We start from the raw sequence: 25,228 nt of genomic DNA, 5'->3' as shown, positions 1-25,228 counted from the left end.
CTTATCAATTCAATAGCATGAGGAGACCAAAATGGCCAGGGTGCAGTTTCAGCTTTCAGTTTAATGGAACCATGGCTTTATTCCTTGATAGCAGCATTCATTCCTTGGAAAAATAGAACCTCCAAACCTGCTGAGCCCAAGGTTGTGGAGACAAAACAAAATAAGTCTTTATTGGGTTAATTGGTATAATAGTGAGAGGGACCACTCCCTCCTCCACCTTCATTCCCAGACCTGTGTATTCTTACTATGAGGGAAATAGCACTATATATTGGTCACTGTTTTTGAAGCAACTATTGTAGTCTTATAGCACAGCACTGTCAACCCGGAACAGGTGATCTCATAACTAAGCCTTCAGTAAGTCATTTACTTTACTATCAGGCAAGCTGCTTCTGCATGATGGATTAAGTGATAAAGACTAGTGAATATTTGGATATGACTCCATTATTGTACTTCATTTATCATTAAATGAGTTCCCTGGTCAGAGACAATGTTGTATGGGATACCCTGATGATAATTAAGACATTCTGGAAGTCCACGGATGGTGGCACTGACAGAATCATTGTAAGCAAGGAAAGCAAATGTGTGTCTGGAATATGTAGTTATTTCCATGAAGAAAAATTTCTGTTCTCACTGTGATAAAAGGTGTCCTATATAATAATCTTACCACCATGGGGCTGACTAGTACCCCAGGAAATAATGCCTTATTGTATTGAATGATTCATCTTCATCTTATTTTGTTGTCAGGTTGGGTATTCAGCAGTGTTAGTAAAAGATCAGTCTTGATGAGTGGAAGTCCATATTGTTGAGCCCATGCATAACCTCCATAACATTGATGTTAATCTAACAAAGGGAAAGAGAGGCAGAAGAGTCAAAGAAGATGTGGTGATAGAATCAGAGGTCAGAGTGATGTGGGGTGATGGGCCAACGAATGCAGGCAGTCTCTAAAGGCTGGAAAAGACAAGGAAACAGATTCTCCACTACAGCATCCAGAGGGAACACAGCTCTGTCAACCCATTTTTGACTTCTGACCTCCAAAACTATAAGATAATAAATTTGCCTTGTTTTACGCCATTGAGTTTGTGGTAATTTGTTACAGCATCAATAGGAAACTAATACAATGTTGTTGTTGTTGTTGTTGTTGTTGTTTTAAAGAACAGAACAGAAAGTCTTCTATATTTACCCAGATATTTACCATTTCTATTGCTTCTCCTTCATTCCTGAATTCTAGATTTCCCTCTGGTATCATTTCCCATTAGCCTGAAGAGCATCTTTTAACATTTCTTGTAAAGCATGTCTGCTGGCAGAAAATTCTCTTGGTTTTCCTTCATCTGATAACACCTTTATTTTCATTTCCATTCCTGAAGGATATTTTTGCTGAATATGGAATTGTGTGTTGGCAATTCTTTTCTTTCAACACTCTAAAGATATTGTTCCAATGTCTTTTAGCCTTCATTGTTTGTGATAAGAAAATCACAATCTTTCAAATTGTTGTTCCCCTACAGATAATGTGTTATCTTTTTCTAGCTACTTTCAAGGTATTTTTCTTTACTTTTGGTCTTCAGCAGTTTGGTAAGATGTGTCTACGCATGGTTTTCTTTGAATTTATCCTGTTTGGGATTCATTAAGTCTCTTGAATCTGTAAATTTACGACTTTCAACAAATCTGGAAAATTTTAAACAATCATTTTCTCAAATATTTTTTCTATCCCAGGAGGGGAAAGCCAAGATCAGGAGCTGTCACCCCTTCCCAGCACCATCTCACAGACCAAGAGTGTCACTCAGGTAAAATGAGGTCCCTGCCTTCAGCTCTGGTGCAGTGATTGAGGCTCTTCCCAGGAGAAAAGGTGGGATATAAGGATGAAGAACTCTGCAGCTCTGCCTGAGGGAACTGACTTAATTTTGAAAAGGTAGTAGAAAATTCCATGCCTACAGGCATTGTCAAAAACAATGGAGATCATGGTGGAAGATAATTAAGAAGAGGCTGGTAGCACTAACACAAGAAAAATGTCAGAAGAGTCACAAGTTTATTGAAGAAAACCAGGGAAAGAGACAACCCATAAGAGCCCTCCTGGGATCATACACAATTGTAAGGGTCAGGAAGACTGTGTGCATATGCTAGGCTGCATGGAAAGGCATGGAACAGGCTTGAAGGGTGTAAAACAAAGAATGTTGCTCATTACTTGTTTCTACAAGGATTAAGTCATAAGCCACTGCAGTTGCTGACCAACAGTACAGCCTAAAAAGAATTCAGGATGAAAAACAGGATGAGGCACTTTGTACTTTGGAAAAACAGGGCCCTTAGATAGCACCTTAGATAGATATATCTCAGGAAAATGTTCAATTAACCCAGATTCTTACATCTTCCCATACATAAAAAAGCACTAAAATCATTAACTGAGATACCTATTCCTCATGACAAGCAGTAACCTTTTACTGAGATGAATGCTTGACTGCATTTATTCCCTAGTCAAAATCATATATATACTGACTTCTCCCCCTACCTCTTCGGAGTTGTCCTCTCAGAGCTACTGAGAGGCTGTTTCCTGGGATCAGTCCTCAGGAAAACCCTGAATAAAACTTAACTCACAACTTTTACATTGTGTGTTTTTTCTTTCCATTGAAAAGGGATTCCCCAAGCCACACACAAACCCATAAACACCAGGCAAAAGCCTTACTGGCACAAGGAGCTTAAACACAACCTCTGACCAAGCACTGAATGAATCATAAGTTACTTTGACCCAGGGACGAATCCTAAAAAGCCAAGATTAAAAATAAAATCACAGTCATCCTTGGCAGTCTGGAACAATGTGTGAATGCCCAAGGCTATGCCTTTTCAGGAGCAATCAGAGAAGGAACTTCCGAGCTAGTAGTCCCAGTCTGAATGAGTTAGGGGCAAAATATGTAAACTCACTGAAATGTAAGAGCAGCCTCCAAGCTACACATATATCCAATGGTAAAAGGTAAATATCTAATTGGGCTTAAGCACAACCTTTGACCAATAAGTGACTTATGCTAACCCAGGGGCAAAACCCAGGTAGACAAGCTAAAAGATAAAAATAAGGGGGAAAGATCTGAGCTGGGAAAACAGAGGTGTACACTATGGGAGGAAATAAACTCCACAGAATTAGTCCCACCAACTCAATAAACAATAAACAAATGACAGCAAACAACAACAACCATTGGGAGGAGGATCAGTATCCAGAGTTGCTAATAATATGTTACCTAAAATGTCCAGTTCTCAACAAAAAAATTAAAATACATACAACAGCTACACAGGTAAACATGAAAGACAGCATAAATGTATTTTGTTGTAACTACTTTTTCTTCTATCTGATTTAAAAGACTACTTCATAAAGCAATATGAATAAATCTATGTTGATATACATATAATGTATAAATATGTGAGTTGTATAATAACAATGCAAAGGAGTGGGGAGGGAATGGAGATATTAGGAGCAAAGATTTGAAATTGAGTTGGTATTGACCTGAACTTGATTTTTATAAGTCAAGCTATTAATTGTAATCCCCAGGGTAACCACTAAGAAAATACATTTTAAAATACAGTAAAAGAAATGACAAGGAAATGAAAATGGTACACTAGTAAATACCTATTTAACATAAAAGAAGGTAATAGTGGAGGGATAGAGGAACAAAAAAGACATAAGACATATAGAAAACAAATAGCAAACTGGCAGATAATAATTCTACTTTATCAGTGATTGCATTAAATGTAAATAGATAAAACAATTTAAAGGCAGAGATTGGCAGAATCAATTTAAAAAATATGATCCATGAAAATATACTGTCTACAAAAGATATTCAGAATCGCAGATACAAATAGGTTGTAAATAAAAAGTTAGAAAAGATGTACCATGCAAACAGTAAACAAAAGGGACCTGGAATTGTTATACTAATATCAGAAAAATTAGGCCTCAAGACAAGCATTGTTATTAGAAACAAAGAAGGGCCATTTATATTGATGAGAGGGTCAATCCATCAAGAAGATTTAACAATTGTAAACATACATGCACCTAATGATAAAACTCCAAACTACATGAAGCAAAACCAGATATAATTGAAGGGAAAATAAAAATTTATACAAGACATAACAATAATATATGATATATGCCAATTACTATGTGCCAAGTACTACTCTGAGTATTAATCTTTTAATCATCACAGCAATTCAATAAAATAGGTATTTTTATTCCCATTCTAAATATGGGGAAAGTGAGGTAGAAAGAAGAGAAGAGATTTGCCCAAGATCACATAGCTATTAAGTGACAAAACCAAGATTTGAAGCCAAGCTACTTACTGGCAGAGTTTATGTTCTTAACTACTCTTTCTCATGGCTCAGCTGTGAATAATATTTATGTAGCCATAAAATAAACATAGAATATTGATTTAGTAAAATATAGTGATGTAGAGCTTCCCTGGTGACGCAGTGGTTGAGAGTCCGCCTGCCGATGCAGGGGACGCGGGTTCGTGCCCCGGTCTGGGAGGATCCCACGTGCTGCGGAGCGGCTGGGCCCGTGGCCACTGGGCCTACGCATCCGGAGCCTGTGCTCCGCAGAGGGAGAGGCCGCACCAGTGAGAGGCCCGTGTACCGCCAATATATATATATATATATATATATATAGTGATGTAATAACAATATATTGGGAAACTGTGGGAGAAGTGTGTATATGGGATGGGAGGTTTAAGATAACTGAATCTTGGGCTTCCCTGGTGGTGCAGTGGTTAAGAATCCACCTGCCGTTCCTTTTTGTCCCTTTCCAGCGTTTCAAGATGTCGAAGCGAGGACGTGGTGGGTCCTCTGGTGTGAAATTCCGGATTTCCTTGGGTCTTCCGGTTGGAGCCGTGATCAACTGTGCTGACAACACAGGAGCCAAAAATCTGTATATCATCTCTGTGAAGGGGATCAAGGGACGACTGAATAGACTTCCTGCTGCTGGTGTGGGTGACATGGTGATGGCCATAGTCAAGAAAGGCAAAGCAGAGCTCAGAAAGAAGGTACATCCAGCAGTGGTAATTCGACAACGAAAGTCACACCGGAGAAAAAATGGTGAAGATATTTTTTTGAAGATATTTTTGAAGATAACGCAGGGGTCATAGTAAACTATAAAGGCGAGATGAAAAGTTCTGCCATCACAGGACCAGTTGCAAAGGAATGTGCAGACTTGTGGCCCAAGATTGCATCCAATGCTGGCAGCATTGCATGATTCTTCAGTGTATTTGTAAAAGAAAAAAATGGTAATAAAAATTATTTGCTCCATGTCACTCTTCTTGACACCACCTAACCCTTACCCCCTCTGTAAAATAAAACTACCCAGTGCAAAAAAAAAAAAAAGAATCTACCTGCCAATGCAGGGGACACAGGTTCAAGTCCTGGTCCAGGAAGATCCCACATGCTGCAGAGCAGCTAAGCCCGTGTGCCACCACTATTGAACCCGCATGCTGCAATTACTGAAACCCGTGTGCCTAGAGCCCGAGCGCTGCAACTAGAGAAAGCCCACGTGCAGCAACCAAGACCCAACTCAGTCATAAATTAATTGATTAATTAATTTTTAAAAAAGGAATAAGATTGTCAGAGCTGCAAGGGATTAAAAAAAAGATAATCTTTTCATTGCAGAAAATCATAGCTGATGTGTAAAAATTAAAAGTCAAGAAATAAAAGTATAAACAGATTATTTAGAAATATGGAGTGATACCAGAAGAAATAGTTATAAGATTTGAAAGTGATTCTCTCTGAGGAGGAGAAATGTGGGATGGGGAAGGATGAAGCAAAGTTCTGATAGATTTTTATTGTTGCTGTTATAAGCCTTATGGTACTCTATAACTATAAAAATTACATTTTAAAAAACCAGGACTCCAAACATGTACAGAAAACTTAAGCACTGTTATGGGCTGAATGTGTGTCCCCCCCAAATTCATATGTTGAAGGCCTTACCCCCAGTATGGCTGTATTTGGAGATAGGTCCTCTAAGGAAATAATTAAGGTTAAATGAGTCCATAAGGGTGGATCCCTGATCCTATAGGATTAGTGTCCTTATAAAAAGAGACATCAGAAAGCTCACTCACTCTCTCTCCACACACATGCACCAAGAAAAGGCCATGTGAGGTCATAGTGAGAAGGCGGCTGTCTACAAGCCAAGAGGAAAGCTCTCACGGAAACTAAGTTTACCAGCACCTAATCTTGGACTTCCCAGGCTCCAGAACTGTGAGAAAATAAATTTCTGTTTTTCAAGCCACCCAGTCTGTGGTATTTTGTTTCAGCAGCCCAAGCAGACTAATACAGAGACATTATCCTCAATGAAATAAGCCAGTCATAGGGACATTCCTGGCAGGCCAGTGGTTAAGACTCTGCACTTTGACTGCAAGAGGCATGGGTTTGATCCCTGGTTAGGGAACTAAGATCCCACATGCTGCGTGGCATGGCCAAAAAAAAAAAGAAGAAGAAAGAAAGAAGCCAGTCATAAAAGGACAAATACTGAACGACTCCACTTAAATGAGGTACCTCAAGTAATCAAATTCATAGACAGACAGTAGAATGGTGGTTGCCAGGGGGATGGGATAATGGGGAGTTATTTTTTTTAAACATCTTTATTGGAGTATAATTGCTTTACAATGTTGTGTTAGTTTCTGCTGTATAACAAAGTGAATCAGCTATATGTATACATATATCCGCATATCCCCTCCCTCTTGCGTCTCCCTCCTACCCTCCCTATCCCACCCCTCTATGTGGTCACAAAGCACCGAGCTGATCTCCCTGTGCAATGCAGCTGCTTCCCACTAGCTATCTATTTTACGTTTGGTAGTGTATATATGTCAGTGCTACTCTGCCACTCCATCCCACCTCACCCTTCCCCCTCCCCGTGTCCTCAAGTCCATTCTCTACGTCTGCGTCTTTATTCCTGTCCTGCTCCTAGGTTCTTCAGAATCATTTGTTTTTTGTTTTTTGTTTTTTTGTTTTTTAGATTCCATACATATGTGTTAGCATACGGTATTTGTTCTTCTCTTTCTGACTTAACTTCATTCCGTATGACAGACTCTAGGTCCATCCACCTTAATGGGGAGTTATTGTTTAACGGGTATAGAATTTCAGTTTGGGAAGATGGAAAGAGTTTTAGAGATGGATGGTGGTGATGGTTATGCAACAATGTGAATGTACTAAATGTCAATGAACTGTACACTTAAAACTGGTGAAGATGGTAAACGTTTTCTGTATTTTACCACAATTTTCTTAAAACGGAAAAAAAGAATGTATAGAGGTACGCATTGTAATATAGATCGGAGGCTGTACACTTGGTTTCAGTTCTGCATTCCTGCTTGCCAAAGTCTCACACATATAGAGCTTCCTCAGCATTCTGCTCTCAGTTTTTCAGTCTGTACCCCTTGCTGGGGCTACCTGACTCACTCCTTGGCTTCAGTTATCATCTACAATACATATCGTTAGTCAGACCTTTCTTCTGTGCTCTATATCCATACTTTTCAAATGAAAACTGAGCATCTCCACTTGAAAGTCCCAAAAGGACCTCAAATTCAAAGAATTCAAACCAGATTCATTCCCTTCCTCTCCCAATTCTACTCCTTCATGTTTGAAAAATAGAAAGAGAAAAGAAATGTTAATACCCTTCCTCCTTCATTCCATACTCCAGACTGTACTCTTTCTCCTACACCACATTGCCTTCAGGGCGAATTAGTTCATGTATTTCCCAGAAATAGGCCTTTTTCCCCTATAAGAAGGACTGAATTTTCATCTTCAAAAAGTGATGTTAAATTATACTTCATATGTGCATGACCCAGCAAGGCCACTGTACCCAAAACCTTAAACCAACCCCTTATCCCTGAGTATGCTATAACAACAACACTAGAGTAAGAATCTGGGGACCCGGGGCCACAGTCAGACCCAGAACTGGCTATAAGACCACTTAACTTTCCAAAACATCTAGGAATGTTATCCACTGCTATCTTAGCCTCATTGCTGCCCCTAGAACTGGGGACGAGGGCCACCCTAAACCCCATGCTTTGAAGGGTCCTGCATATCTCACACACACACACACACACACACACACACACATACACACACACACACACTTATTAAAGAACACAAGGGTACCTGTGTTTCATGGGATCTGGTGCTCATTGTTGGTACAGTGCAACTTATAGGCCTAAACATCTGTACTTTGACTAACACTGTTCTGGCTCCAGGAAAATGCTTCTCCACATCTGTTTCCCTGTCTCCTTTAAACAAAAGGCAACTGTGTCCAAATGCCATGAAGATTTGTGGATTGTGCCACTGCTGACATAAGAAATAGACATTATTTCAGACTAAAGGGAAGATTCTAGCAGTGAATCACTCAGGGAAGAGAAAAAAACAAGCTACCTTGTCAGAGCCTTCTTCTCAGCTACATGAATGCCATAGATTTTTGCTTAACAAACTTTAATTTCCCAGTAGTGTCCATTTTCTTGTTTATATTTATTTTCTGGTTTGTGGTTCCAAAGTAATAAAAAATTAATGCAATATTTGCAACAGTTGCATATATAGGCTAAAGAATATTTCACAATATTAAACAACAGATATGACTCTTGATTTGGGGATGTATGGAGAGAGAGAAACACGCATGAATCGTTGTCACAGATTGGATCCCCAGTAAACAGATTATGAGACAAAGATTAGTATAGGAGGTTTATTGGGGAGAGCTCCTGGGATAAACATTTATCGAAGAAAAGGGAGAAAATAAACAGGAATGAAAAGAGGAAGAAATCAAATGTCAGTGCACTATCAGTAGAATGCCTCAGCATACACTGTAGGGAATTCTGAACGTAGGATGAAACTTCAAAGCTATCTCAAGTAGGGGCAAGAGGACCAGGCCTTTATACACAGCATCAGTGAGCCATTGGATGTGGGACACTCTGAGAATAGGGTGTGATCTTGAACAAGACAATTCTCAGCTGATGAGATGCCTGAATGGGGCTGGCATCCAAGGGCTCTCTGATGGCAACATTCTTAACAACTGAAGTAATAAGGCCTTTATTGCTAAAGGGAACTCTGGGCAGGGCATTGCAGTATCCACCACAGTCCACCCTTTGTGCCTCTCAGATCTGCTTTATATAAGTTCCAGGATCAGCTCTTCCAGGGGTCTGGTAGGCCTCTCTTCCTAGGGGAAACTTAAACTATAGCCCCCAACACTGCAGCTGGTCTCAAAGCTGAAAATGACCATCCCTCTCTTCCACTATCAATTACAGATCCCAATCACTCTTAGGGTCTTGGTGGTTTGCCTGGTGGTATGATCCAGACCCTCACTCCTGATCATCATGGGTTTCTCAGGCTGGAGTTGCTGTCCTTGATGATACCCACATACCAAGCCCACCAATCTATACATAAGGCTGGGGTTTTTCCTTCTCAGTCAGTTTGTCAAAAAAGATCCCCCATGAGGCCACAGGTGTAAGGAGTGTGAAAGGTGCTAGCGCAACAGTGGTGGATATCATGGAGGATCTGCTCTAGCTGATTGTGCAGGTGCTTATACCCTCCAGTCCTGCTTGTGCTTGATCCTACGTGTAAAACTTCCATCTTGTTGCTGGGCCTGCCCACACTTATACCTTGGAGGATCTGACAAAACTCAGTTCATAATGGGCAGTTCTGGTCGTATGGTCAGTTGCGTGGTCATTTGATGTCCTATGACCATGTATTCCATATCTACCAGGACACAGTAGCATATCAGGAGCTGTTTTTAAAAGATATATAATTATCCACTGCATGTGGCATGACTTTGTTCCAGAATCTAAGTTCTGGTCTAAGTTGTGACCTTCCCATTGGGGCTTACCAAAAACTCCACATGGCATCTTCCACCAACACAGATATCTCTAATACCTTAAAGTCTACTGATTTCATGGTCCAAGTGGCAGGACTGCTTGAAACCATGGCCTGGACCTGCTATAAGGCCTTCTTTTGTTCTAGGCCCCACTCAAAGTTGGCAGCTTTCCGTGTTACCCAAAATGTGGGTCAAAACAGTAATTCCAGATGTGAAATGTGCTGCTTCCAGAACCCAATAAAGCCTACAAGACATTGAGCTTCCTTCTTCATGAGGAAGGTGGAAAATGCAATAATTTGTACTGTACTTTTATAGGGAATCTCCTGGCATGCCCCGGACCATTCAACCCCTAAAAACTGTACTTAATGTAGCCAGCCCCTGGATCTTTGTAGGGTTTATCTCCCATCCTCAGGAGTACACATGTCTTACCAAGGCCTCCAACGTGTTACCCACTTCTTAGCCATTTGGTCCAACTAGCATGATGTCATCAACACAGTGGACTAGTGTCATATTCAGATGGTCCAGATCTCTTCATACTATACCATGACAGAGGACAGGAGAGTTAGTAGAGTCTTGAGGAAAAACTATAAATGTATACTGTTGTCATTCTATGTGAATGTGAACTTTTATGATGTTCCATTCTGATAGGGATAGGAAAAAAATATTTTCCAAATCAGTAGCTGATTACTGTACTAGGTACCTAAGGCCATGTCATCCTGTTCTAGCAAAGATATCGTATCTGACATGGCAACTGCCCTTGTGCCACTACTTGGTCGAGTTTACAGTAGTCTACTGTCATCTACCAGACTCTGTCCACATTTTTCAGGGGTCCAAACTGATGCATTAAATGGAGATATGATGGGGACCACATCCCAGCATTCTTTAGGTCTTTAGGTGGCACTAACTTCAGCCATCCTCTCCAAGATGCTATCTATATGTTTTCATTTACCATCTTTGCCAAGGAAGAGGACAGCAATTTCAAAGCTTCCACTTGGCCTCATCTACAAATAGCTCTGACTCCACATGCCAAGGAAACAATATGGGGCTTGTACCAACTATCATAATGTCTATTCCAATTTTATATTCAAACACCAGAAAAATAACCATTGAGTGAGTCTGTAGACCCAGTGGAGCCACTATAAACCCAACATAGACTAGGAGCTTATATAATTTCTGGTTTCCATCTGCCCCTATTCTAACAGGGGTGAGGCAAGATGATACGTTAGCTCTCTGGGTATCAATAGCAACTCACAACCAGGGTCCATCAGCCCTCAAAATGTTTGGGTATTCCTCTTTCCCCAGCACACAGTTACCTTCGTAAATGGAAGGACTGGAGGAATCAGTCCTGGGTACCCCACTCCTTCAAACAGTGCTCTCTGGATCAAAAACTAACTTAAGGCCAAAGCTGAGCAGGAGAGTGTGACTTATTGAGGCACCTTCCCTCAGACTTCTGAGTATCTTTGATTTTTTTTGATTGTACAGATCGAATACAAATTGTTGGATGCCTATTTTCCCTAGGACAATGTGTTATATTGACCACCCACATTCTATTAACTACCTCTTAACCATCTATCTACCAGGAGGAGCACTGTGTTCTATTAACCCTCTCCAAAGCTCTCTGCAGATCAGGCCTCCCGGCCTATTACTCTGACCCTGTGGTGCATTATGGTATTTGCACGTACCTGACTTCTGACAATTGAGCACAGTTATCCTGTCTCTATTGTTTCAGTGGCATCACCATTTCTATCAGTGATCTTCATCCTATAATACCCTCCCCTACTCTGAGCCCTGGTCTGCAGAGGCAAGCCACCACTGAACTTCTCAGTGATGCTGGTAACCCTTTAACCAGTGCATTCCTTATAGCTTTAGCAAATGGTGTGCCCTTTGGGTCCTCCTCCATAACATAGTCCTCTGGAGGGCTTTCTGGCTTTATAATATATTTATTCTATTCCCACTTCCCTGAGCCTTTAATCCCTTCTCCCACCATCTGCAATGGCAACTCTGGCCTTTATACCTCAATGTGGGCCATTGGTTTTTTTCCATTCTTTGAGGAGCCATTCTAATAGTGAGTTCACATTGATCTCCTGGGATCTTTTCCAGGATGTTAAATCCTGTATCTTGGTAGAGAACTCTCTAATCAATTAATACTCCCTTATTCAATTTTATATTCTAGCTCCCCTGATCAAGGCCCTCAGAATTCAGTCCCATGCTTACTCCCTCAGCACCTGCTAGAACATGCTGGCTAGGTCCTGCAGCTCCTTCTTGAGATATTCCCTTTCCTTCCTTATTAGGCCCAGAACACCACCAATGAAGTTATGTAACTTAACCCTAGACATAGGCCCAGTGGCCAGGATGGGAGGTGGGGGCAGATTCTGTGGGAAACACACATTATCTTACAAGGGAAAGGGCTCTGCATGTTCAAGCAAGGTGAAGCACTAACGCTTAATAGGAAGGAGTGGGACACTTCTGAACGCTCAAGGAGCTCAGGGAAATCTGAGGATATAAGACTTTTAGGGACATCAATCCAGATGTCCCTATTCCATGTGTCAGGGTCACATTCCTTCCTAACCAGGGCCCTGGTCTTGGCATAGCAGACTTGTCTTGGTTTAGATTTTAACTTTCTTTGAAGCTTGTTTCAATAAGTCCTGGGCTTGGTCCTCAGATTTCTCTCCTCTCTACCTGAAAAAGATGAGGACCTCTTTATATGCTGTGAATGAAACCCTCTGGCTTTCACACATAGCTTAAATTGTTGACTAATTTAATTCAGCTTTTCATTATCTTTTCCTAGAGGTCCATCAAGCTGAGCAATAGCCACCCAATTTTCTGGACTTCCTTATATTTAATATACCTCACATATTTCTCAAATGCCTACCACATGGCACCAGTTAATGTATTCCCTTCCATGAATGCCATTCTTGTTCAACTCCAGTGAAAGCTCTAACTCCTCTGCTACCTGTTCCACATGTCTATCTACTCCACCTACCACAAATGATGGGGTCCTCATTGGCAGCTGGGCAGCAGATGATCCATCTCCTAAATTTCATCACAGTGTATGCTTTTCTGAACCTCTTCTTGTACCAACTGTTGTAGGATGGCTTCCTGGAGAGCAGACTCAGAGACAGGGTTCAGCATGAAGGGCTTTTATTAGGGAATGCTCTTAGGATTAAAACCTGTGAAAAGGAAAAGAAGGAAGCAGGATTGGACAGAGGGAGAAGTTAAGCTGTCCCATTTGGGGCAAGAAGGCCATGTAGATCAGTCATTGAATGTGAAGTACGCCAGAAAGGAGTTATGACCTTGGGGGAGGTGGCTTTCTAGCTGAGGCAATTCCCGATGAGGGCTGACAGCTGAGGGCTGTCTGCTGGCAGCACTCCTAGCAACTGAAATAATAAACTCTTTATTCATGAAGGAGGATTAGGGCAGCAGATTGCAGAATTCACCACAAGTATGACATCATTTTTTCCACTGGAAAGTTGGTGACCATCAAATGCTAGAATTGAGAACAGCTTTACTTTCAAAACGATTAATGAAATTTAAAATTTCAAACATTTATACTTATATTTATGGCTTTATTTAAGTAATATTTATTTTAAAATTTTATTTATATTCCAAATATTCAGACATAAATATGTGAACCTCCATTTATACTTTTGCTCTAGTGCCCTGAAATGCTATTAACAGGCCCGCTTAGCCTGAATTCATCCGTTTCCTTTTAGTAAATTATGCAAAAAGTCCTGGTTTATTATAGTTGTAGTTGCCCATCAACATTTTCAAGAGCTGCATAATGTCTCAATGTGTAGACATACCTTAATTTCTTAGCCAAGTGCCTATTTCAAGACACTTGGGTCATTCACAATTTTTCACTCTTCAAAAAGGTGCAGATGCACAGCCTTGTACAAGCTGATTATTTGATTATCTCCTAATGATAAATTTCTACAAGAGGAATTTCTGGGTCAAAGAGCATGCACATCTTGAAAGCTTCTGAAACATGTATCCAAATGGATCTTGTACCAAGTATGCTCCCACCAGTACAGTTTGAAGGTGTCCCTCCACCCACACCCTCACCATACTCTGGGTTGGAAGAGAGGTGGATCTTCTCCAGTATGGATGCCAACAGCCCTCTCAATGGTTCCATAAAGACCCTGCCCCAACCAATCTTGTAAAAGAAATCTGATAGAAGCACTAAAAATTATTATTTCTTCTATTATATTTTTTCATAATTCCAAAATAATTACTAACATATTCACTCCCATAGACACCAGAGTTGGACAAGAAAGAGGATGTTTTCCTATCAAATGCCCTCAGGACCCTACAATAAAATTGTCCCTCTCTGTATGTCCCCAGGATAGGTTCCAGCACTTCTTCATTCAAAGCAACTCTCACTTCCTTCCTCCCCTTGCCACTCCCATTGCCACCAGTGAAATTTCACGCCTTTAGCAACTATGCCTGAACTATGGTGGTAACTTCCTAAGTGGTGTTCCAATCTCCAGTGGCCAATCCTGTCCCCACTCCAACTCTGACCCATTCTGCACGCAAGTCAGTCACATAATGTTCCTTTCATCTTGTCACTCCTCTGGTCACAAAAGGCTTTCGTGTCTCCCAGAAGTGGGTAGAATATACAGACACCTCAGTTTAGAAATCAGGGATCCTCCATGAATGGGACTCACCCAACTGCCTGACTGTATTTTCCATCACTACCCTCCCCACACTTTGTACTCCAGGCAGGCCAGTCTCCTCTGTGGAGCAAAATTCCCACCTCCATGCCTTTCTTCCCGTCACTCCTCCCTCCTCCAATGCCCTTCTGCCCTGTTTTTATCCTGTCTTTCATGCCCAGCTTACTTAAGTGCCCCCTCCTCTGCAAAACTTTCCCTGAACACTGTTGCATGCAGAAGTTTCTTCTGCCTTTAAGCACTAATAGGAAACAGCTGGCTATGATCATAGGCTCTTGGGTTTTGTTAGTATCTTTTTGTTTCCATACATCTTGCCTTTCCAAATAGATCACAGATTCAAGGACAAAGACGTGTCTTTTTTTTCTGCTTAAAACACACAACTTTATTGATGACATAAAAATAAAGTCTCAAATGTATAAGCATAAGTCCACACAAAGGACCAAAGATTACCTTACTTATGAAGAATCAGCTCAGTTTCTGCTCATGAAGCGTACCAAAAATATCTCAATCCAGACAAGGTAAAAATCAACACATGTATTTTCAGTACAAAATTGAATTCATTTGGTGTTCATAAAATGGTCCAGCTAACGACCATCATAAGCAACATCACTTTAGAAATTATAATGCAATTTACAATGTGCATTACTTCCAGGCTGCAAAACCAAAATATTACTCAAATTTGTTTGGAAAATTACAACTAATCAGAGTTTACTTAATAATAGCTCAACTCTTTCTTTCACCTCAGGGTCATTGTATTCTGCTGCTAAGACTCGAAGTTTCTTGGCACATGCTTTAGGTCGTTGGAATATGAAATAAAGGGAATTTTTACTGAACTTGTCCTGGGTAAATACTTTTGCTCTTTTTTTAAAATGGTAATTTATATTTTCAAATAGTGAAAGAGCATTAAGAATATTTTCCTTTGTCTCTTTCTTGCTAAAGATATTAATCAGTGATGCTGGTGCATTGGCAATGAGCAAGTCTTTTGTCATAGATGGATTTTTAGAGAAATTTAAAAGCATTCCCAAAATATGGTCTTTAGTTTCTCCACTTCCCACAGTTAACAAACGAAGAAATTCTGAAATGTAATTTGTAACCATATGCTGATATTCACTAATAATAGTCAGGTGCTTTATCAATCTCAATCCAGCCAGCTGCACATTTGAATTCAAGGGATAGGTGATGGTGTCTTCACATACTTGGTTTAAGTATGTTTTAACCTTCCTGTGATTTTCAGCAGCCACCGAGATGTTATTCAGTGCATTTAAAGCCTTCTGCCTAACACTGGGGTAGGGATTATTGAGCAAGCCTTCAATAATTGAGATTCTACCTGCATTACGAATGACTTCATGGGAGAATGGGTAATCACGGCTGTTATACAGAGCATTATTGGCTATTTCATGAATAGAAGGATCTTCAGTCATCTCAATCATGCAAATGAGTTTTTCAAGCTCTCGTGGATCCATATTAGTTTCACGTCTACAGCGGCAGGCCCAAGGCTGAGTTTTCTCCCCAGACCTGATCTGCTTTCTGAGCTCATCTTCAGGTGGGAAGCAGGATTCATTTTGATATGGAAATTTCATTTCTGTCCAGATCATGGCTCCCGCCCATGACCCCATTCCTGCCCCAGGGACCATAGATGGATATGTGACTCTTGACTCAGCTGACTTTTTGGCTTTAGTCTTAGGTGCAGATTTGTCCTCACTTCTGTTTTCATTACTATCCCAGAAACAAGACTTTACATCGACTCCACCAGCAGCTTCAAGCTTATCCTTGGTGCTGGCCTTATCTCCAGCCCTACGCTCAAAATTGACATCTTTCTCACGCTTAGATCTGAATGCATTACTGTTCTCACTCTCAGCCCAAAACAAGGACCTTAAACTTATCTCCTCAATATCAGGGCTGGATGCTCTACTTAGCTCATCCTCATCTACATCCCCAGCCAAAGTCCAGGACCCCATGCCAGCCTCTTCCCCAACCCCAAGCCTAGACCCTGTAGTGGCTGTATCTCCATCCCAGAGCCAAGACTCCTGCCTGACCTCAGCCCCAACCCCAGCCCCAGCCTCAGCCCCCACACAGGAATCCATACAGGCAGCCTCATCAGATCTGATCCAGGACCCAATACTGTTTTTGTTCTCAGCCCCAAATCTAGAACTAATGATAGCCTCTTCCCTAACCACTGAGCTGGATTCAATACTGGCCTCATTTTTATCTCCAGGGCTAGACACAATACCAGCTTCTTCCCCTCTCCAGAACCAAGACCCTGTACTAGCCTCACTCCCAGCCCCAAACCAGGATCCTTCATTGGCCTCTGTCCCAGCACTCACCTGAGACCTTCTACTGGTCTGGTCTCCAGGCCTAGCCCAGGAACCTCCACTTTCCTGCTCTTCAGGCCCTAAGCTAGACCCTCTACTGGCCTCATTCCCAGGCTTAGACCCAGCCCAGGATTTTCCACAAGGCTGATCCCCAGTGCCAGCCCAGGAGCCTCCTCCACTGGCCTGATCCTCAAACCCAGGTTTGGAACAGCTACCAGCTTGATTCCCAGCCACAATCCAGGACGTTCCACTGGCCTGACTCCCAGTACCAACCCAGGACCCACCACTGGCCTGGTCTGCAAGCCCTGGACTAGACCCTCCCATGGCATGGTCCTGAGCACCTGACCAGAACGCTCCTCCACTGGCCTGATCCTCAAATCCAGGTTTGGAACAGCTACCAGCCTGATCCCCAACCCCAGCCCAAGACCCTCCACTGACCTGACTCCCATTATCAGCCCAGGACCCACCACCGGACTGGTTCATGGGCCCAAGCCCAGGCCCTCCAATGGCCTGGCCACTAGTCCCACCCCAGGACCCTCCTGTATTGGCCTGACTCCCACTGTAAGCATAGAACCATCCAGTGAACTGATCCTTGAGCACTGGCCTGGATCCTCCACTGGCCTGGTCCCCAATGCCAGCCCAGGAATCTCCAACGGACTGGTCCCTGGGCCCCAGTGTAGACCCTCCACTAGCCTGGCCTCCACTAGCCTGGCCCCCACTGTCAGCCCAAGACACTCTTCCAGATTTGGCCTGATCCTCATATCTAGGCTTTGTCTCACCACCAGCCTGATGCCCAGGTCCAACCCAGGACCCTTCATTGGCCTGGTCCACAGCCCCAACCAAGAAACCTCCACTGGCTTGGTCCCCAGAGTCAGCCCAAGACCCTCCACTGGACTGGTCCTCAGGCCCCGACCTAGTCCCTCCACCAGCCTGGCTACCAGCCCCAGCCAAAGACTCTTCTTCACTGACCTGATCCTTAAATCCAGGCTTGGACCCACCACCAGGCTGATCACCAGTCCCAGTCCAAGAACCCCCACTGGCCTGATCCACGGCCCCCACCAAGAATCCTTCACTGGCCTGGTTCCCAGTGCCAGTCCAGGACCCAACACTGGACTGGTCTGCAAGCCCTGGCCTAGACCCTCTATTGGGCTGTTCTCCAGCTGTAACCCAGGACCCACCACTGGACTCATCCACAAGCCCTAGCCCAGACCCTCCACTGGCTTGGTCTGCAGTGTCAGCCCAGGCCCTTCCACTGGACTGGTTTTCAGGCCCCAGCCCAGCTCCAGCCCAGGACACATTTTCATTGGTCTGATGCTCAAGTCTAGGCTTGGATACACCACCAGACAAATCACTAGTCCCAACCCAGGATGCACCGCCAGACAGATCACTAGTCAGAATCCAGGACCCTCCAGTAGCCTGGTCCACAGCCACAGCCCAGTACCCAATGTTAACCACATTCCCAGCTGTAGCCTGAGCCCAGGACCCTCCATTAGCCTGAATCCCAGCCCCATCCTGGGACCTTCCACTGGCCTGTGCCTCAGCCCCAGCCCAGGATGCTCCATTGGCCTGATTCTCAACCACAGTCCAGGACACTCCAATGGTCTCTCCCCCAGTCCAGGATACCCCACTGGCCTGGCCCCCAGCCCAGGAACTCTCACTGGCCTGAGCTCCAGTCCAGGGCACCACAACAGCCTGGTTGCCAGTGCCAGCCCAAGAAGCCCCACTGGCCTGGTTCTCAGCCACAGTCCAGGACCCTCCAACAGCCTTGTTCCCAGCGTCTACCCAGTAACCCCCACTGGCCTGGCCTGCAGCCCAGGACTGTTCACTGGCATGACTCCCAGCCCAGAGCCCTCCACTGGCCTGGTCCCCAGCTCCAGCCCAGGATTGAATACCAACCTCATTCTCACCCCTAGCTGCACTCCAGGATTCAACATTGGCTTCATTCTCATCATCAGCCCAGGACATGCTATTCTCCCAGTATCCATCCCTAGCCTGAAACCTAAATTTGATCCACCGCTCAGAAGCAATCCAGTCCTCAACACCAATCCCATTCCAGTAGTAGTCATGGACCTTAGGCTGAGACTTTTTGCAGGCCTGAGTGCCTGCCCCACCCTCACTCTCAGAAGTGGGCGTGGCCTTAGCCTTCAGCTTTACAGAGGCATCTCCTGTGGCTTCTGCCTCAGACTTACGCATAGCCTTGTCCTTTGCCCCAGACGAGGTCTTACTCTGGGAATGGGCTACAGACTGACGCTGGTCAGAGCCCATCATACATGCTCCAGCCTCTACCTTAGACTCAGCAACATGATTGCCCCTAACCTTACTCCTGGCACCAAGCAAGGCCTCACCCTGGGAATTGGCCAGAGCCTGGGGTGGGGCAGAGCCTGTTGTACCTGGTCCAGTCCCTGCTTTAGACACAGCATTGGGATTGCCCTTGACCTTACTCCTGGCACCAAGCAAGGCGTCACCCTGGGAACTGGCCACAGCCTGGGGCTGAGTAGAGCCTGTTGTATCTGTCTGAGTCTGGGCAGAGTCTGCTGTATCTGTCTTAGACCCTACCTTAGACACAGCATTGGGATTGCCCCGGACCTTATTCTTAGTACCATATAAGGTCTCACCCTGGGAATTGGCTGCAGCCTGGGGCTGGGCAGAGCCCTTTGTATCTGGCCCAGACCCTACCTTAGACACAGCATTGGGATTGCCCCGGACCTTATTTCTGGCACCAGGTAAGGCTTCACCTTGAGAATTAGACTCAGCTTGGGGCTGAACAGAGCCCACTGTATCTGTCCCAGACCCTACCTTAGACACATCATTGGGATTACCCCTGACCTTATTCTTGGCACCAGGCAAGACCTCACCCTGAGAATTGGCCACTGATTGGGGCTGGACAGTGTTTGCTGTATCTGTTTGAGGCTGGGCAGAACACTTTGTATCTGGCCCAGCCCCTGCTTTAGACACAGCATTGGGATTGCCCCAGACCTTATTCTTAGTAGCAGACAAGGCTTCACCCCAGGAATTGGCCACAGCCTGGGGCTGAGCAGAGCCTGTTGTATCTGTTTGAGGCTGGGCAAAGCCCTTTGTATCTGGCCCAGCCCCCGCCTTAGACACAGCATTGAGATTGCTCCTGACTTTAATCTTGACACCAGGCAAAGTCTCACCTTGGGAATTGGCCACAGCTTGGGGCTGGGCAGAGTTCTTTGTATCTGGTCCAGTCCCTGCTTTAGACACAGCATTAGGATTGCCCCGGATCTTATTCTTAGTACCACACAAGGCCTCACCCTGAGAACTGGCCACAGCCTGGGGCTGAGCAGAGCCTGTTGTATCTGTTTCAGGCTGGGCAGAGCCCTTTGTATCTTGCCCAGTACCTGCCTTAGACACAGTATTGGGATTGCCCCGAACTTTATTCTTGACACCAGGCAAGGCTTCCCCCTGGGTATTGGCCATAGCCTGGGGCTGTGCAGAGCTCTTCGCATGTGGCCCAGCCCCTGACTTAGACACAGCATTGGGATTGTCCTGGACCTTCTTCTTGGCACCAGGCAAGGCCTCGCCCTGGGAACTGGCCATTTCCTGAGGCTGACCACAGGCCCTTAGTTCTGCCCTAGCCCCTGCCCCAGAAATGGTATCAGGATCGCCCCTGCCATCAGTCCTGGAATCAGGGAAAATTTCAGCTTGGGCCTTGACCCCAGCTTGAGGCTGTGCACAGGTTTTCATGTCTGCTCCGACCCCTGCCTTACACTTGCCTTTGGCTTTGCCCCTAGCTTTACCTCTGGTACTAGGTAGAGCCTCAGCCTGGCTCTTAGTGGAAGTCTGAGACTGTGCCTTTGTGTCTGTCCCAGCCTCTTCTTTAGACTTGGTGTTGGCATTGCCCTGAGCCTTAATCCTGTCATCAGGCAAGGCATCAGCCTGGACATTGGCCTTAGGCTGAGGCTGTGTATAGGACTCAGTGTCTGTCCCAACCCCCACCTTAGATACGGCATTGGAATTGCCTCTACCCTTACCCCTGCCATCAGACGTAGCCTCAGCCTGAGCACTGGCTACAGCTTGAGGCTGAGCGGCAGCCCTCGTGTCAGCTCCAGTCATTGCCTTAGGTGTGACATTGTTATTTCCCCTATCATCAACCCTGGCACTAGACATTGTCTCAGTCTGTTTCTTGGTCACAGTCTGAGATTGTGTAGAAGCACTTGTACCTGCCCCAACCCCTGCCTCACACATGGCATTGGTATTAACCCCAGCATCAACCATTGCCCCAGGCACAGCCTCAGTCTTGGCTACAATCTGAGGCTGAGCAAAAGCCCTCATATCTGCCACAGACCCTGCCTGAGGCGCAGTTTTGCAATTCCCCTTGGCCTCAACCCCAGTACCAAGCATGTCGTCAACCTGGATCTTGGCTACAGTCTGAGACAGTGCACAGGACTTCATGTCTGCTCCAGATTCTGCCTTGGACTTGGTGTTATGATTTCCCTTAGCATCAACTGAGGTACCAGACCTGGCCTCAGACTGAGTCTTGGCCACACTCACAGTCTCTTCCAGGGCTCTCAACTTGGTCTCAGCCACACTTCCAATCTTGTTTATGGTACCCACCTTGGCCACTTCCCTGATTACTGCCAAGGCCTCATTCTGTGTCACCATCACTCTGTTCATTTCTGTCTCTTTTTCAGCCAATATACGAGTTTCTGCTTTGGTCTGGGTCATTGCTTCTTTCTTGGTCTCTGCCCTAGCACCAAGTGCCCAAGCTTTAGCCTTGGTCTGGGTCACTGCCTCTTTCTTGACTAGTCTCCCAGACTCAGAGTCAGTTTGGGTCACTGCTTCTTTCATGGCCACTTCACTGGCTTTGGCCTCAGTCAGAATCACTGCCTCTGTTATGACCACTGTTCCAACCACTGTCTTTGCCTCAGATTGGGTCTCTGTCTCTGCCTCAGCCCATGCCTTGGCTTGAGAGTTGGCTTTGATTCTGGCTGTAGCAGTGGTATTAGTCTCTACTTCAGCCCCAGCCCCACCTCCTGCTCCAGTTTCTGCTCCAGTCTTGGGCTTGGATCTAGTCTCAATCTCTGTCCCAACCATGGCTTCACACATCGCCAAGGTCTGGTTCTGTATCCCAACCACCGTCTCCATTTTGACTCTGGACCCATTTCTGGCAAGTCTCCTCACACTCTGGGCTCTTCCCTTGGTTAATCTGTAAATGCAGTAGCAAGCACCAGCCCAGATCATCAGTCCTGCGGTCACCCAGCCCACTTCCTGAACACGACCCATGTAATCACCCTTGCTGAAGACACGAACAAGGTACAGAGGGGCTCAATCAGGCTGTGAAAAGTGGGTAGTAGGTCTGCGCATAGGCCTGTGAGGGTGTTGGTCTTCAGCCACTCAAAGGCCACTACAGTTGCCACTGGAGGTGGACCTAGAAGTGGAGGAAGGAAATGCACTAAAATTTCTCTTCTAATTCTGTGCATCACACAGATAGATACAGAAGGACAGGAAAGTGTAAAAATGGTGTGCTTGGTGGAAGAAAAGGATGATTAGCAAATTCTCTCTCCATCCCTTTTATTTTATCTCCTCTCCATCTTCCCCAGTGCCCAACAATTTCCCCCAAGGTACTTCCGTACACATTTCCTTATACCAAATGAACAGTGGAAAGGATGGTGGTAAGGCTGACTATGAATGGTAAAGACTGGGAAGCCCTCAGACTTCGATTTTTACTGGACCTACTCTGGTCACCACTCCCACAGGTCCCCACCCTCATACCAACCTGTAATGATCAAGGCAGTTCCCTCCTCTTTCCTTCTCTTGATTGGAGATATACCCTAAAGTAGATCTATAAACTCATGAGATCTGTGGACCTAGAGACAGACAGATAGACAGGCGGAAGTGAAGATTTTGCTCTTGTTGTGACAGATATATTATTAGCAAACTACCTCTCTATCCCCTTCAATTCGCCCCACTCCCTGTGCCAAAATAAAGGTGAAGGTGTGGGGTAAGTGAAGAGATAGTGGGAAAAGTGACTGGAAAAAGGAGAGACTGAGGATCCTCCAGACTGGACACTGGCCCTACTGGATGGGCACTGGTCTCCAGCAACCCACCTTTGATGTCTACCCAGCCAGTCCCCAGCCTCTTACCAGTCTATACTGATCAGGGATAATTTCCTTCTTGTTTCTTTGCTTCCAGTGATCTCAAACCTTTCAGACCTGTAGACCAACCTGTGGACAAGTAAACAAACAGATAGTAGAGACCAGGTCCTTCACAGAACAAACAAGCACCTTGATCCCTGACTCCAGTCCCTGCCTTGTGAGAGCACATGTCCAGTTTGCTAATATGATCCATCCTTTCAAGTCTTCTCTCCGTCACACTCCAGCCCACCCTTACCCCAATATTTCTACTATTTCCTGCACTGAAATCAGTAGTGGGGGTAGCAACACTGTGGAAATCTGGCAGAGTGTAGGAGAGGCAGAAGAACCCTCCACTGAGAGGACCGTCTCAAGTCTCAGCCACCTCATATGCCCACCCTCTCTTGTTACCCCCAGGCACTGCCCATCTTCACACCAACCTCCACGGTCCCAGGCCAGTCTCCCAATTTCCCTTGCTTTCAGTGGTAAACAGCCCTACTGTCGCCCTATGGGAAGACCTAGGAAAAAACAGAGAAAAAAGGGAAGGTGAAACTTGAGTGCTTGTGACATCCCAGCATCTGAAACATGGGTCCCAGTACCTGCCTTACTGGATTTAGAGATCTGTTCTCTGGCAAGCAAAACCTAGGGCTTCTCCAGCACTGAAATGGGCAGGGTGGAAAGGGGAGGCAGGAAAAAGGGGAGAGACAGAGGCGAATTATTGTAAAACCACCTGTAGGATTCTAGGGCTTCTCCCAAAAGTCCATCTTTTCCTTCACCTGTGCAGACAGGTGGGAGAATCTGAAAAACTGGAAAACCAGGAGACACATAGAGGCCCCCATATCCCATATTCTAGAATCACAGCCTACTGCCATCTACTTCTCTTTAAACCCATCTCTAGGAATCTCCAGCATAAGAGACAAGGTGTGTGTGTGGTGGAGGGAGGCTTTTGCTTCTGCAAAATCACCAGCCCTGCCCCACAAAAAAAAAAGTAATTCTTTGAGACAACAATTTGTATTTTCTGAGGCACAAATAAAAGCATCCCTAGAAAAGTTGCTGTCTTTATTGGTCTTCAACATACACTTTACGTTAAAAAGCCCAAGCTCGGTAAGTAAACGCAGTTTAGGGAAAGTCCACTATAGCCCCACCCTATATCCCAACCAAATAGAGGCGCCTAAGTTCCTGTCACAGAGAATATTCATAGAGCGCTTCAACTGTTCACAACGGGTGCCCGTGCCCACACTAACCTCCGCAGATCCTGTGCAGTTGTCTCCTTTCCTTCTTCCCTCGCCTTGCCGCGAACAGTGCCACCCCGAATTACTGTCTTCAGATAGGAGATAGTAAAGGCACTGAGTGCTGGGACCAGTACCCAGGACACAGATCCCAACGCTGGATTCAGGAACCCAGTTATCAAACGTCCCTCCCCACATTGCAAGACGCCACCCTCACCAACCCTGCCGTCCAGTCACTAAGGCCCACCATTTTCTCTGCAAACGCCACCGTGGCGTGTCCCTTCCACTGAAATGAGCAGGAAGCAGAGCAGGCGTGTGTGGTCTGTGATTAGATTCAGAGAGAATGGGGCATCTCAATCTCTGCATTTCCCTCTTGAGACACTCCCCCCACCATTCGCCCTGTCAAAGCTCACGGTTCCCCAGCACAGACGTAGGGAGGAGGAGGAGGGCTCGGGAGAATCTGAGCTAAGGCTCTGGGAACTTGAGCCCGCTTTGTCCGCCACCCCCCGACCAGCTCCGGGGATCCGCAGTCCGCTGCCGCCCTGGCTTCGGCGCACGGGGCCCTTACCTGCTCCGCTTCCCCCGGGCCCAATGCCAGCCCGCCGTTCGCAGGGCAGCGGGGAGCTGGTACCCACACACGAGTGACGACTGCACCGAAAGCTGCGTCGCTCTGCAGCTCCCGGTCACGTGAGGGCCCCGCGTCACCGCCTAGCTCGCCCTCCGATTCCCCCCCCCCCCCGCAACCAGGGCCGGCGGGGAGTTCAACAGGACCCTCCCCTCCACCTCCGCGCGCAAGATCTCCCCCTCCACCCAGCTGTGCGCGAGGCCCGGTCACTCAGCTCCTTTCCCTCCAATCTGAGAGCCCACAAGTGGCATCACCTCCCTGCGGTTGGAGTTTGCCCTTCTCCTGTTACCAGGGAGGGTCTGCGTCCCCCATCCACCCTCAGGCCTTGGCTCCGGCCTTTTCGGCTGCTTCTTTGAGGACTCTCTCTTTCTCTCTTACGCTGTTAAGACTAGCGTCCCCATTGGATACGTTGCTGCACCAAAATGGGCTAGGGAAGAGGTGTCAGGAAGGGGAGCAGAGAGTGCAAGGAGAGGTTTAACTTTCTTT

The 25,228-nt window shown here is 45.4% G+C and overlaps 1 protein-coding gene, 1 long non-coding RNA gene and 1 pseudogene across 4 annotated transcripts; 1 reads left to right on the top strand and 2 right to left on the bottom strand.

Annotated features, from left to right (window-relative positions):
* Positions 1–4,787: 4,787 nt before the first annotated feature.
* LOC309978826 (large ribosomal subunit protein uL14-like) lies at positions 4,788–5,274 on the top strand (annotated as a pseudogene). The gene has a single exon. The product of its transcript is annotated as a large ribosomal subunit protein uL14-like (transcript).
* Positions 5,275–15,182: 9,908 nt separating this feature from the next.
* Positions 15,183–22,040, bottom strand: ARMCX4 (armadillo repeat containing X-linked 4; the record flags this gene model as incomplete). 2 transcript variants are annotated; one of them, XM_082865469.1, is made up of 2 exons in its annotated part: positions 15,183–17,843; positions 17,988–22,040. In XM_082865469.1, 2 exons carry the CDS (start codon positions 22,038–22,040, stop codon positions 15,183–15,185), a joined length of 6,714 nt encoding a protein of 2,237 aa, XP_082721595.1. The 2 variants fall into 2 exon arrangements, with proteins under 2 accessions (XP_082721595.1, XP_082721594.1); XM_082865468.1 differs by having other exon boundaries at positions 15,183–22,040.
* An 874-nt stretch (positions 22,041–22,914) lies between these two features.
* On the bottom strand, positions 22,915–24,209 carry LOC309978419. The gene is made up of 3 exons (XR_014327123.1): positions 24,133–24,209; positions 23,329–23,406; positions 22,915–22,981 (listed from the first exon to the last, which is right to left on the bottom strand). It is a non-coding gene; the product is annotated as an uncharacterized lncRNA (long non-coding RNA).
* Between the last annotated feature and the right edge of the window lie 1,019 nt (positions 24,210–25,228).

Source organism: Leucopleurus acutus (assembly GCF_964270905.1).
Source record: "Leucopleurus acutus genome assembly, chromosome: X".
NCBI lineage: Eukaryota > Metazoa > Chordata > Mammalia > Artiodactyla > Delphinidae > Leucopleurus > Leucopleurus acutus.
The sequence above is the reverse complement of the archived record's forward strand: the minus strand, read 5'-3'. Positions and strand labels throughout refer to the sequence as shown.